A 14,425-nucleotide genomic window follows, 5' to 3' on the forward strand; every position below is an offset into this window, starting at 1 on the left:
TTATTTTTATGAAATATAAATTAAAGTCCTTGAATAAACAGCTGTAATCTGTATTTTATGAAGATGCATTTTTCCTTGCATTCATCTTTCATTAACTTTTCTTCTGAAATATTATATTAGACAGTGTGGTATTTCACACTCAGGAACTGACTATACCAGTAATCTATTCCAATCTTCCTACAATGTTGAACTATCTTCTTCCAACAACATATAATTCTTCTAACTTTTACCCCAGCTTGGCAAGTTTATAGATTTTTTTCTTTTTAATTCAGTAGCAACAGAATTCTTTCTAAACCAATTCACCTAATTGGATGGATTTTTTTTTTAACACATACTTTTGGATTAAAGAAATGCAGTTTTTAGCTTTATGAAGTAAAAAATACAGTTCAACTGGAAATAGTCTAAACTAAGTCAACAAGAGAAAGGATTGAGTTCAGAATCTTTTCATATGATCAAGCCTCTTGCACAGAGCTACTTTTAAAGTAATCTGTAAAACATTGCTAAGAAGTTGATTTAAACTCTATTGGGAATAATTACATCCAGTCACACAAAGCCACTATGCTTTCAAATCTCAAGACTTATAGTTTATAACCAAAAACATAAAATGTCCACAGAACCACTCAGTTTACGCCTAATCAAAAACAAAATTCTAGTGGCTTAGTGTTCATATCCCCTAGAGATATGCAGATGTTCTACAGAATTTAATTGGTCAAATTTAAAACTGCACTAATTCTGTTTTATTCTTAAGCACCTAAAGCTACTGGCATGTAACTTTGATACATTTTTTAAAAAATGAAATCCCTCTTTCATGCTCAAAATAATCCATGGTTTCACATTATAAAATTTAAGTACAAAGATGTCATTACCAATATACATTTACTTTAAACTCTCGACAATGGGTATATCCTGTTTAGAGATTTTTAAATTATTATCATTTTATCATTTGATATCAAATAATCAAATATGATGATTCTTAACATGAAATGAAAGTCTTATATTAAGAGTATAAATTTAAATTTGTCATATATTATATTTAATTTTCTGTTAATAGTCAAAAGTTGATGATCCATTTGCCCACCACTGGTTCTCTTGTCTAATGGCAGGAAAGAGTAACCAATTCAAATGCCTGATATAGTTACACATCAAGAAATGGCTTTTAGTATTTTGAGACAGCATATATCACAGGGAAATGAGCAAGTAGGCCACCAAGCTGTAAGTGACTTCTGAATGGAATCTCTTCATCTGTTCTTTTTACTCTAGGATGGTTCAATGAAGAATGTAGGGTCTTTTATTTAGCAGCTAATGTCCTTGGACCAATTCTAAAAGTTGAGAACATAAAGCCCCTTCATTTCTTGCCTCATTTTCAGTACCTCCTCTCCTCCCCATATAAGCTCTTCAATATTCTCAGGTTCCATCACTTCCCTTTCAGAAATAAATAATTTTTATAAAATCATTTGTAACAGTATTTGGCACTATATTACTTTTCTCAGGGCAACTCACTATTTTAAAAGTAGAGAGAGGGCATTCAACATACAGAAAGTACTAGTTGAAAAAGTGATATGTGTTAAATCGAGGTGTGGGAGAGGGTAAGGGCAGGAGACAGAACTTCCATCTCTTCCCAAATTTACTCATAAGACACTACATTTCAGTCATACAAATGCTGGGAAGTGAGCAATCTATAAAAACATGTGATTAAGGGCCTCCCCGGTGGCACAGTGGTTGAGCACTGGGTTGTGAAGCTGCCTGCAGCCTCTGCAGCGCTGGTTCGATCCCCAGCTGCTCCCTGGCCACCGGAGGAGGGTCCCACATGGCGCACAGACCTCTCCTGCTGCCCGCTGCTCCCCTCAGCAGTGTACTTCAGTCTGCCTGCTCTGCTCCCCGCTCTGGCTCTGGTGAATTCTCTCACCCTCCTGCACTTCTGACTGTACCCAGTGCTTGTATAAATAAATAAATAAATAAATCTTTAAAAAAAATGTGATTAAGTCAATAAAGGAAATAAAGGTATAAATCTGTCCTTGGGATTTAGGGGCCAGCTAGCCTCTAAGTAACATAACCTAATGGCATCATACATCATATTAACACAAGAAACAGTATACTGAAGCAATGGGGGGGAGGGGTTAAAAAATCAAAGCTAATAGTAAAAATACAGTTGGTGGCTAAGGCAACAATTTGGATGCTGTATATTTAAAGTAGCTAGCAACCAAGACAACACTATACAACCAAAGTATTCAGAATAAATGGCCAGCAAAATTAATTTAATCTAAATCTCCAGTGAAGATAGCATCCAAAAAGCAACAAGTGCCAGGAAAAAAAAATGTGTCTCTGCTCTGCCCTACACTGCTGGAATCTGGCTGTTGTGTGTGTGTGATTATTGGCCAGACACAAGCATTTGCAGGGCAGAGCAAAGCCCATCTGCCTTGGATCTAACAGCTGGCACCCAAGGTACCAATCAGTTCCACCCATATGCTTCCCTCTTCTGAAGAGATTCATGCTAGTTTTCAGTTTTTCAAAGGCTTCACTCTATGTCTTCCAGTGTTTTCCCCTACTGCCCTAAGCAAAATTAGATATATCAAGAAAACATAGGTCTATGAAAAGGAAAACATGTGGTTGTATTTTTGTGTTTTATTGTATTTTTCTCGAGCAACCGTGCTTAGTAGTAGTAATGAGAGTGGGGCACACATATGCTGAGTTAATTTGAAATCATACTCTCCCCGGGGGAATACCTACTATTCATTAGATAATAAGAGTACTCCTTCCTCTTACTTTAGCTCTTTGAATTTCTACTATGAAGGCATGGCTTTTTGTTATTTTAAGGGGGGAAATGGGTGACATAGTCTTGAAATCAATGAGATTACACTAAAATGGGGTGGGGATGATAAAACAAATATCATTTAATTATAATATTGAAGATACCTTATCTAATAGAGTAATGTACGTTCAAGTCTAATATTTTTAATTTTATAGTCCCCTTACTTTATTCTATTGCTGTTTGATTTCTCTTTCCCTATCTTCTTTGATCTTAAGAACTTTTTTCTTTTTTGTTAAAGTAACATTGCATTGTAACATATGATTCAGGTGTTCACTGTTCAGGATCAACATGAGTATATAATTGCATTAAAAGAGCTCTTTTCGGGCCTCCCCGGTGGCGCAGCAGTTGAGCGCTGGGTTGCGAAGCTGCCTGCAGCCTCTGCAGCGCCGGTTCGATTCCTGGCTGCTCCCCAGCCACCGGAGGAGGGTCCCGCATGGCGTGCAGACCTCTCCTGCCGCCCGCTGCTCCCCTCAGCAGTGTACTTCGGTCCTTCTGCCTGCTCTGCTCCCCGCTCTGGCTCTGGTGAATTCTCTCGCCCTCCCGCGCTTCTGACTGTACCCAGTGCTTGTATAAATAAATAAAAATAAATATTTAAAAAAAAAAATAAAATAAAAGAGCTCTTTTCATAGCCAAATGTTTATGATGTCATTCTCTGCCACTTTATCTTGTTACTATGCTTTTCCTCACTCGAACTCTGCTATGTTTAGTTACATCTTTTTAAATTCTGGGCAGGTTATGCCCATGACCTAAAGGAAGCTTTGATTCTCCTTTGTAAAATAAGACAATCAGATCAGGTGATTTTTAATGTTTCTTCCAGACCCAAAATGTCTATGAAAGTTGTCTCTCCTTTTCCTCTTCCACAATTGTTCAATTTTTTTCACCTTTTATGTCTGTTTAATCCCTGTACTCTGCAGAGTAGCAGAGTATTTGTTAGTTTCTATTTAGTCTTGTAGTCTTGTTTCAGTGGCATAGTTCTTACCAGTATGAGGTACATATCAAAGGAGCGAAATATTTCAAGAGGTAGAACACTAACTAGTTAGTAATTTGTGAGAGGCAATCTTCTCAATATAGAGAATTAACTTATATTGTACTAAAATAGAATATGCAAGATCTTTAGTCAGCTTATTGTTTTTGGCATTTTATTAAAAAGATTAAAGAGTGCAAGAAAAGCTTGAGCTTCTCCCACACACTGTGATGGATTTCTCACCAACAGAGAAGCTTTGCTTTTAGTTTTACATGAAATCCCTTTATTGGAATCAAAAAGTAAATATTTCAAATTTGAATTATAATCAAGACACAATCATAAACATGTTTATACAGCTTTTAAAGTGCAATTTCATTTTTTTCAGTAACAAAGTGGAAATAATAATATCACGAGGCCCTTTAAATCAGGATGATGCTGCTTATTATAAGACTTTATTTTTTCCAAAAATATTTATGCATACTCCCTTGTAAAGATGCATAATTTGTGAAGTGAAACATAACCTGTGATACATAGGCAATTAATACAAAGGAATGCTGTCAAACTTTTGGTTTCAGCCTTTCTGATCATGTTAGAGAAGAATATAATCTCTAAAGAAAAAGAAATGACAAAGAAAGAGGAAGATAAACAGCATCAAAGGAAATATTTTAGGGAGATTTCTTGCTTTCACCTATAAGTCTTAACATTTAAAAAAAATGCTAGCTCCAATATTCAGGGACAAACAGTAAAAACATTAGGTAATCAAGATAAACTTTCATATATGTAAGACTTTATGCAAGAAGGTACAAAGGTTAAATTATATTAAACATATAAAAAAATTCAAAGAATTTTTAAAAATTGTATGATATAGGGGAAGCTATATGTTAAGGAAAAGATAAATTGAAATAATTATTGTAGGCAACTAAATAAATATTAACTTTTCAGAAGTGTAATTTAGCCAGGAGCATGTTTATCTAAAGGAGTGACTCTCTCAAGGGCATGTTATATGATAGCACAGCAGGTACAATCAAAGGCTACAAGGCCTAGACTTTTGAGAGCTGTGATGTTCACACGTGCCCTGAGATGAGGCTTGGTACAACTACTTCCATGTATTAAAGGACATTCTTACTTCTTAACATTGAAAATGACCCAAAGAGAAAGTGGCGAGAGAAGGTGAATAGGGGTAATTCCACAGTCTATGTAATGATAGACCATTGTTGAGTCTTACAATACTTTAGGCCTAAAGATTGCACTATATTTTTTCTAATGGTTACTTTTTAAAACAATTTTAAAATTGCAATTTTAGCATGAACTGACTATATCTTTAAGTGCACATTATACTTGTGTTATAGTATTCTTGAAAACAACAACAAAAAAAATATGAACAAATAATGTTCCCATAAAAGCGAGGTAGAAAATCCAGCTCTTTAAAGGCACCAATTCAATGTGTGTGAGAGATTCATTAAAATAATATGAAAGTATGTTATTAGTGAATGGACTTGTTAAATTATTACATAAACATGTTAGGTAGTAAGTTGCTCAGAAGAATTTGATATTAGGAATTCTTAATTATGTAGTTTCTTTTTCTGTTTTCTGCTTTTTTATTTTTTGCTTTTATCACCTGCCAATCTTAAACTGATTTAACAAAGATAGAGGAAGGAAAAATATTAAGGACACATGAATATAAATATAAAGAACAAAGTTATTTATTATAAGTCTATAATTGTAAATGCAGAAGAGTATCCATTTTTAAACTCTGATTATCACCAACACCCTAAACAATGAATTCCTATGCATTTTTTTCCTCTTATGCAATAAAATTCAACATCTACTAATTTTTTTGCAACTTTAATGATTTGTTTTACCCTAAATCAAGAGTTCTCAAACTTTTTTGGATCACAGCATCCTTAACTGCTCAGCAATTTTTCACAGTCCTTTTTATACAGAAGGAAAACATATAAGGGTTTCACTTATTAAGTAGTTAGAGGTTCAAAAACTTAATAGTAATAATTTGTGTGGTATACAACCAAATCCCTATATTTTCATTGTAAATGTACAATATTCTTAGTGCCTCTGTGAGACTGTTGCAGTGTCCTGGGGTACAATGGTGTAGTTTGAAAAATGTGAACTTTAATCAGGAAAATTCTATATAATATTTGAAAACTATGAATGTCATCTTAAAAATCTTAAAGAGAAACTAATTCCATCATGTGTAAGAATACAGTTGAATCAGGTAGAATCATAAGAAGTAGAATAAAGAAGAAACAAAGAATACCTTGAAGTTTTATATGCTCTCTACACACACACACACACACACACACACACACACACAAACACACACATCTTAAGGTGACATTCAGGGGAGAAAAAGAGAGTAAGCATCTAATATTTTACTTTTTTTTGGAGTAAAATAAGCTCCAAACACTCAGGTAAGTAGGATATATAAATGCAAAAGGAAGTAATGATAAATTTTTAATGGTCGATGACAATTGATCAGAAACATTCCTAAATAATTGTTTTATCTGTGGGCTCTGATCTTCAAACAAAATCAGAAATGTCCCTAAAAATACTCCTATCTCCTTCCTTTCTTCTCCTCAATCTAAGCATAGCTTACTTTTTCTCTTTGGGCTGCCAAGCAAAGTTTAGCAGAGAAATATCTGTTTGTCAGCAGAAATTTGACCAAACTGAGTTCTTTGGTATGTAATTTTTGTATTTCTACCAAAGAGGAAGAAAGAAAATGCTAGGAGAAAACAATTGGAGAAAGTAATCAGATGTTTCCATCGAGCCCATTGTAAGGCAAAGACTATTTTAGATGCAAAATAAGTATGTATTTGTGACCTTTCTTTGCACCACAAATAAACCATTATTAAAGTTTCTTTGCAACAGAACAGGTGCAAAGTTAGACGCAACAGTATAACATCAACTTTCAGCTATATGGCTTTGGAAGATTTTGCTTTTTTTTTTTTTTTTTATTTCAGAAGCTTTTGCTTTAAAGCTGTATTAAATAGGAGGAGAGGTTAAGAGGTTGTTGGGGTAGAAGGCAATGGCTTGAGTAGTGGAAACTAAGAGCACATCCATCCAGAAAGGCAGGATAGAAAATTATTGTGAACACAAAGATTCATTCCGTAATGGGGAAAAATATCCTAAAACAATAGGAGGACTTCTTTGATTAAAACTACAAATCACAAGACAAAAAAGTTAAGTTTTCATAAATATTGACTTGTAGCAATCAAATTCGGTCATATTCTGACTTGTGAATCTAAATTCAAGTTGCTTTAGTACAAAGCCACTCACTCATTTTACCTCCCTAAGAACCACATAAACTTGAAATTAGAAGAACAAGCTTTGGGAAATTTTAAGTCAGCTATAAAAGCATTAATTAGATGATTATAAGTGATATATTGGGTAAAGAAGAAAGCATGTAAATAAACCGAACTACCAAAAAAAAAAAAGTTTTCTACAGGCAAATCTAAGGGTAATGGCCACATGAAACAACTCTGCGCAGTTGGCATTCATCACTTTGTTCATTTCCTTCTCTAATGCCCCTTTCTACCTTTTCATCCCAGATAGATATACATAAACATCATTAATATTTGCATTCAACTAGCAGCCAATTAATAACAGAGATATAAGTTAATAATGGTCCCAGAGGTATTTGCTTCTGAATGTAAACTATTGAAGACTAAACTTTCTTTCAGTCAGCCTCAAAGGCAGTACTTCTCAACATTGCCTACAGATTAGAATTACCTAGGGAGCATTTAAAAATCTGATGCTGGTCTCCCTGGTGGCAAGGGGTTAAGCACAGCATTATGAAGCTAGCCACAGCCACTGCACCACGGGTTTGATCCCCGGCCAGGGAGCTACCCAAATGGTGCAGCAGACCTCTCCTGATTCGCCCACTGCTCCTCTCAGCAGTGTATTTCAGTCAATCTGCCTGTTCTGTTCCCCACTCTCTCTCTGGTGAATCCTCTCACCCCACCACCCCACCACACCTCTGGCCTGTACCCCAGTTCTTATATGCATAAATAAATAAATCTTAAAAAGAAAATCTGATGCCTAGGCCACACTACTAACCAATTAAGTATTGTTTAAAGTTCTCCAGGTGATTCTGAGTACAGCAAAAGTGAGAAGCACTGGTTTAGGAAAGCATTGAAAAAGAAAGCCATTTCGTATAGGCGAAACACTACATGATATGCACATCAAAGACATCTTTACAGACACATCACCCAAAGCAGTGATAGTGAAGGCAAAGATAAACAGCTGGGACTATATCAAATTAAAGAGCTTCTGCACAACAAAAGAGACAATAACAAAAACAAAGAGAAACCCCACCAACTGGGAGAACATTTTTGCACCCAACACTAATGATAAAGGACTGATCACAAAAATCTACAAAGAACTGATGAGACTCAACAAAAACAAAGAAAATAATCCTATCAAAAAATGGGCAGAAGAGCTAAAAAGAAACTTCTCTGGAGAGGAAATGCAAATGGCCAACAGGCATATGAAAAAATGTTCAACATCACTTGTAATCAGGGAAATGCAAATCAAAACTACCATGAGATACCATCTTACACCAGTGAGAATGGCACATATTAAAAAAACTAGCAACAACAAATGTTGGCGAGGATGTGGAGAAAAAGGAACTCTCCTGCACTGTTGGTGGGAGTGCAAACTGGTCCAACCACTATGGAGAGCTGTGTGGAGATTCCTCAACTTACTAAAGATAGAGCTCCCATATGATCCAGCAATTCCACTCCTAGGTATTGACCCAAAGGACACAGAAACACCAATTCCAAAGAGCACCTGCATCCCTATGTTTATAGCAGCACTATTTACAATAGCTAAGCTTTGGAAACAACCCAAATGCCCAAAAATAGATGACTGGATCAAGAAGATGTGGTACATATACACCATGGAATATTACTCAGCATTCAAAAAAGATGCAATTTGCTGCAACATGGATGGCGCTGGAAGGGATCATGCTCAGCGAAATAAGCCAGAAAGAAAAAGAAAAATACCGGATGGTCTCACTCATAGCAGGAATCTAGAAAACTTAAATAAGGGACCAGGAAAATGAATAACTATAAGAAAATGAAAATGAAAATCAACAAAAAACTATGAACCACAGACACTCTATGGGGGTGTGGAGGGCGGGGAGGGGAGGGATTGGGGTCAAAATAAGGGGGTTGCAATTGTATGGGGAATATAAAAATAAAATTTATTTTATTTAAAAAAAAAAGAAAAGAAAGCCATTTCAGGCTAAGCAAAAGAGACATTTTTAAGTGGAATATATCACATAGCTATATTAATGTTACCAAATGATAAACTAGCTCTGTTCAAGATAAAGGACAACTTTTATTAGAGAGAAAATGCTATATTTAAAAATCACAACTATGGTAGAGGATTATTAGGGATTTGGTCTTTGGTGTGGTGTGAATACATACAATGGTAGAGGTGTAAACCTATACTCCTAAAACATATACAGTGGTGTAAATCAGTTACCTCAATAAACATGATTTAAAAAATCAAAATATAGACTTACTATGATCATTATAGGTATGCTAAGAGTTTGGTTATATATATAACACACACATGTTTACAAGTCAAGGAATATATGAAGCAAAAAATTAGAAAATATTTAGAGAAGTAGTACCAATTGTGATTTAATTGGATGCTTAGCAAAGACTTGGCAAAAACCAAGTCCTAATGCATCTAACATGTAGCCAGGGAATACAAAAATAAAATTTTTAATTGCAAAAATATAAAAATTTTTTTAAATAAATCACTAGAGACTCAGTTTGTAAGTCTTGACTGAAACAAGTTACTTCACTTGAGTTTTATCATATGAATAATAATAGCAATGCTTAGCTCATGGTTCTGTGGAGGATGATCAAAGGAGGCACAGCACCAGAAAATGTTTTATAAACTGTAAAGTTTTATTATTACATAGCTAAGGAGAACTATTTATCATTAAAAAGATTAGCTGTAATGTGGACTATAACTTTAACATGGATCACTACCTAAAAGGCTTGTCACTTTGTTTTAACAGGCATTTACTTTATAAAATCTAAGTGTCTAGTCCAATATTTCTCAAAGATGGTTCCCAAACCAGTAGCACCAGCACCATCTAGAAATGTGCATGAAAGGCAAATTCTTATCATCTGTCCCAAACCCACTGAATCAGAAACTGAAGGCAGAACCAACAATTTTGTTTGCACAAACCCTGCTAGTGATTCTGATACATACTAAAATTTGAGAATAAAACATCTAGTCAAACATTAATAAAAAGAGACTATATATGACTAAATCAAAGGACGTATATACAATTTTTAATATTTGAATCATTAAAAGGTACACTGCCACAAATTACTACAAAAAAAACCTCCTAAAGCCTTATATTAAAATATAATTCTCACTCCCAATGCAAGCTTTATCAATGAAGACATTACAAATCCAATGATAATATGGCTCTCTTTTATTCAGGATAACTGAGGCTTAAGGGAATTTACTTTCAATCATAAGATGTCTATATTTAAAGAACTTGGGTTAAAATTGGGGGGGTATATGGAGGAAGAATAATTCTATTATTTGAGATCTGCACTCTATAGCCTAGGAAATATTTTCCACCAATTCAAAATAAAGAAAACAAAAAAGAGGAGGTTGGTTTTACTTATCCATGCTAATAAAATTATACTGTCTCTGGCAATTCCTTTGTCCCACCTCATAAAAAAAAAAAACAACTAGCAATTCTAAACCTTCATTTCCCACACTGAAGGAACTAGCACAAATATATAATTACCCAAATAATTAATTCCTTCTACTCATTCATTCATTCATCTATAAACTCCAATACAATGTCTAGTATGTTCCAGATAATGTTTTACTCGGAAAATGAGTCAAGAAAATGCAAACTTCATTCTATGCAGGACACAGAGAATTCTATGTATCCAGAGGTAAGTTTCAATATTTCTATAAACCAAGAGAAAGGTACTCAATTTTGAGTATCAGAATCACCTAGAGAGCTTACAAAAACACAGACTGCTGGGACCTCCCTGGAGGCACAGGGGTTAAAGTCTCAGCACTAACAAGCTATCACCAGCCACTGAGGCATGAGTTTGATCCCCACCAAGGAGCTAACCCACATGGCTCGGCAGACCTCTCCTGTCCCGCCCACCCCTCAGCAGTGTATTTCAGTAGATATGCCTGTTCTGCTCCCCACTCTTGTCTTTGATGAATTCTCTCGTCCCCCACACCTCTGGCCTACACCCTATTTTCTTGTATGTATAAATAAGTCTTAAAAAAATACACACACAGACTGCTGGACCCTAGCCAAAGACTTGCTGTTCAGTAAGTTTGAGAGGGGGACCACAAATGAGCATTTCTAATCAATTCTCCAGTGATGTTGAAATTGCTGGTCCAGGTACCACACTTTGAGAACCACTTACTAAGCAAGACAAGTGGCAGCTGTTCATACTAGATCTGCCAAATTTCAAGCACGTACATCTTTCTTCCAAAGAAGGCAATGGACTCATAAGTGCTGTCACAATCACTTACATCTGAGCAGAATTCCTGTTCCCAGAACCACCTCAAATATCTAGGAGTCAATAGTTCCAGAAAAGAACAAAAAAGTATAAATAACAATGAAGAGAAAATTCTCCTTCCAGGGTCTTTTCTCCCTCCCTATCTCCCTATTTTTCTTTTGTTTTAACACCTATCACAAGAAATCACTTCTGTCTAATGATTTCTCAACACAAGCTTTATTGAAAAGAGTAACACTCAGATTTTTTTATACTTCTCTAATAAAATCACAGTTTTTCTTCTAAGTTCAAGACTAAAAAATAACAAATTTAGTGCTAACAAACTTTTTTATTCCACTGTTGTTGAACTATCTCCTTTTTGAACAAAAGAATCATAGGGTTAGAGGAACATTGAGAATTCACTTAATCCCTCCTTGGCCACAGACAAGACTGTGTCTAAACTATCCCCAAATATAGCAATTTTCAGTACAAAGACAAACAGGCACTAAGAATTTCCCATTCAACATTCTGTCACATACTTGAAGATACTAATATACTTTCCCTCAGCTTTCTCTTCTCTAAGTTAATCAACCTCAACATTTAGAATTTCCTCAGCAGATTTGCTAAACTTTAAATTATTTTGAATTATTTAATAAGTTTACCCCACCTTATCTCAGAGTCTGAATTGTGTATGTAATGTTATCATGAAGAATTTTTTGGTATATGAAAGGGAAGGTTATTGATTGAATAAAAAGGTATGTAACTAAAATAAAGAATGATATATGCATAAATGCCATGGAAATACAATACAATGGCATTCACTGGAACAACTGATTTCAAATATCCTTTATTTTATTAAAAAATACTAATGCCCTATCTTTTAAAAAAACTTTGCATTACAAATCACCAGCCATTTCACATATAAAATGGATGGGAATTAGAGATCTTTTAAAATAGACTACAAGTTATAAATAACCATTTTTCATAATACTTCACACTGGAGAAAACATTATTATTATTTGATTTTTTGCTTTTTAAGTTTTATATCATGATGACCCACTAAAGTGGGAAGTGTAGTTAATAGCCTAATTCTATGTGAGTCTAAAAATACGGAACTATTGTAATGACAATCATTTCTATGAAAATAACTCCTCTAATTCAAGCATTGAGAATCAGAGGCATTTATTCAGTGAGTACAGAAAAAGACATGATAAAGTCTAGGTGAATTTATATGTTCATGAGTAGATTAAGATCAAAATATAGGTAATACATTGGAAAATGGGGTAAAATGGAATGAATCATTTTATTTCAACTTCTCCCATTCTAATTATCACTATTCAAAATTTTATCTTTGCTGTTGAAATGGTGAGGTGCTCCAGCCTAGGCCTGAGTCACAGGTTTGTTTCCTTGCCTATTGGGATCAAGGTGTACGGTGGAGGCGATGCATTTAGTCTCCAGAGAGAAGGAAGATGCTGCTTGCACAGCACTTCTACTCACCAGTCCATGCAGCAGCAAGGGTGTTGGCTTTGAAGGAAGCCAACTGTCCTGCTCTCCCAGCCAGAGGTAAAGAATTGCATTGGTGGCCACTAGAGGGAGGAGGATTAGGAATAGAGTAAATTGTGGGGAAAAGGCACCCATGAAAAACGCACATGGGACAACCAACACATCACCAACCACCGCCTAGCAGCTACCTCTCTGAGGGACTACAATGGGGTCAGCATACACCATTAACCCAGAGACCCAGACACGGTAATTATTGTAGTATCCCATCTTATAACCCCTTACTTTTGATGGCTGGAGAAGGGAGTTTGAATAGGATTGTGGGAAACACACAAGCACACAAACACAAAGACACAAGCACACAGACATACATTCTCATCCCCCATTACAAGAAGTTGCATCTGTGGCGTCTGATTCTTGCTCATTTTTTTATTTAAAACTCTTGATGTTCTTTACCAAGAATGTGTTCACGAAAAGCAAACAGCCCACCTTCAAGATAGTCTTGGGAGAAGCACCAGCAGAGACACTCATTGTGCCAAGATGTATTTTACCAACAAATCTGTACAAATTACATGAGGTTAAAAACAAATGGAATATAATATAATTAAAGCAAAGTTTCTTTTGCTAAAATTACAGCTTGAAGCAAACCTGCAAGAAATGTTTCCAATTAGCCTCTTTAGCAAACACAAAGCATAGCTCAGAATATGTTTTGCTTTCCATCCTGCCCTCTGGGTGGGCTGCCTAGTGGGTGTCTTACCTCCAGCACAAGTAGCTGAGCACTCTGACCAAGGCTGATGATTCCATGTAAAACCAACTTCATTGTCCCCACTGCCAGTCCGAGTGATAGGAACGTTGAATTTATACCTAATTCCCAAATTCTGTTCCTGAAGCAGAACCTGCCATTGAAAACAACTGGTGAAGATAATTAAAATACAATGAGCCTTCATTCTGGCATTTATTATATCTTTCGAAGAAGAAATGTCGTAAAGTAAGTCTTACGGGAAAGTTTAAATAACTTCTGAACACATGCAATTATGATGAATTTTTCTTCCATTTTCATGCATAGTTTGGAGCCATTCCTCTCATCTATCTTGTTTGGTTATAGAAATATTGAAGCAGGCATTGAAAAGATCAATGCTCAGAAGGAAAGAGCACTATGGTCTTACCTTTTCACAAATTTTGTACACTTTGGTAAACCATTTTACCTTTATTTACATTAATTTCACTACCTATAAAACAGGTAATAAAGCTTGCTACTTCCTATTTGACAGGCAGATCACAAACAGTAGAAATGAAGCGGCAAAGACATTTACCATGACGATAAGATTTTCTGAAGTGGGACCTAGAGCTTCCAAGGATTCTGGTTCATCTGTTGGTCTCTTGTAGTGAAAAGCTGTCCCAGCAACATCAAACTTCCTAGGCCAATCAATAGTCCAAGCACCATTAATATAGTAATCATCCCCTTCAGATTTCAAAGCTAAAAACAAAAACAAAAACATAGGACACCTAAAAATGCAAAACTTCATTTTCTACAATATCAACAATTAATTATTGCACTGAAGTATATAATAAATACCTACTTCCTTTTAAAGAGGAGATTCTTGATCTTTTCCTTAAGTACAAATTAAAATAATT

General features: G+C 35.2%; 1 protein-coding gene across 3 annotated transcripts in view; it reads right to left on the minus strand.

Moving 5' to 3' along the window:
- Positions 1-14,425, minus strand: part of ADAMTS6 (ADAM metallopeptidase with thrombospondin type 1 motif 6) — a 236,129-nt gene that overhangs the window by 41,004 nt on the left and 180,700 nt on the right. Inside the window, exons 19-21 of one of the 3 annotated variants that reach the window (XM_054688138.1) lie at positions 14,104-14,267; positions 13,548-13,686; positions 12,788-12,876 (exon numbers count right to left, since the gene is read on the minus strand). In XM_054688138.1, the coding sequence (XP_054544113.1) occupies positions 12,788-12,876; positions 13,548-13,686; positions 14,104-14,267 (392 nt within the window). Of the gene's footprint in view, positions 1-12,787; positions 12,877-13,279; positions 13,687-14,103; positions 14,268-14,425 lie in introns of those variants that run through there. The other 2 variants (XR_008549246.1, XM_037529678.2) reach the window with 2 other exon arrangements.

This window comes from Talpa occidentalis, unplaced genomic scaffold (genome assembly GCF_014898055.3).
Source record: "Talpa occidentalis isolate TD23 unplaced genomic scaffold, MPIMG_talOcc4v2.1 talOcc4.6, whole genome shotgun sequence".
NCBI lineage: Eukaryota > Metazoa > Chordata > Mammalia > Eulipotyphla > Talpidae > Talpa > Talpa occidentalis.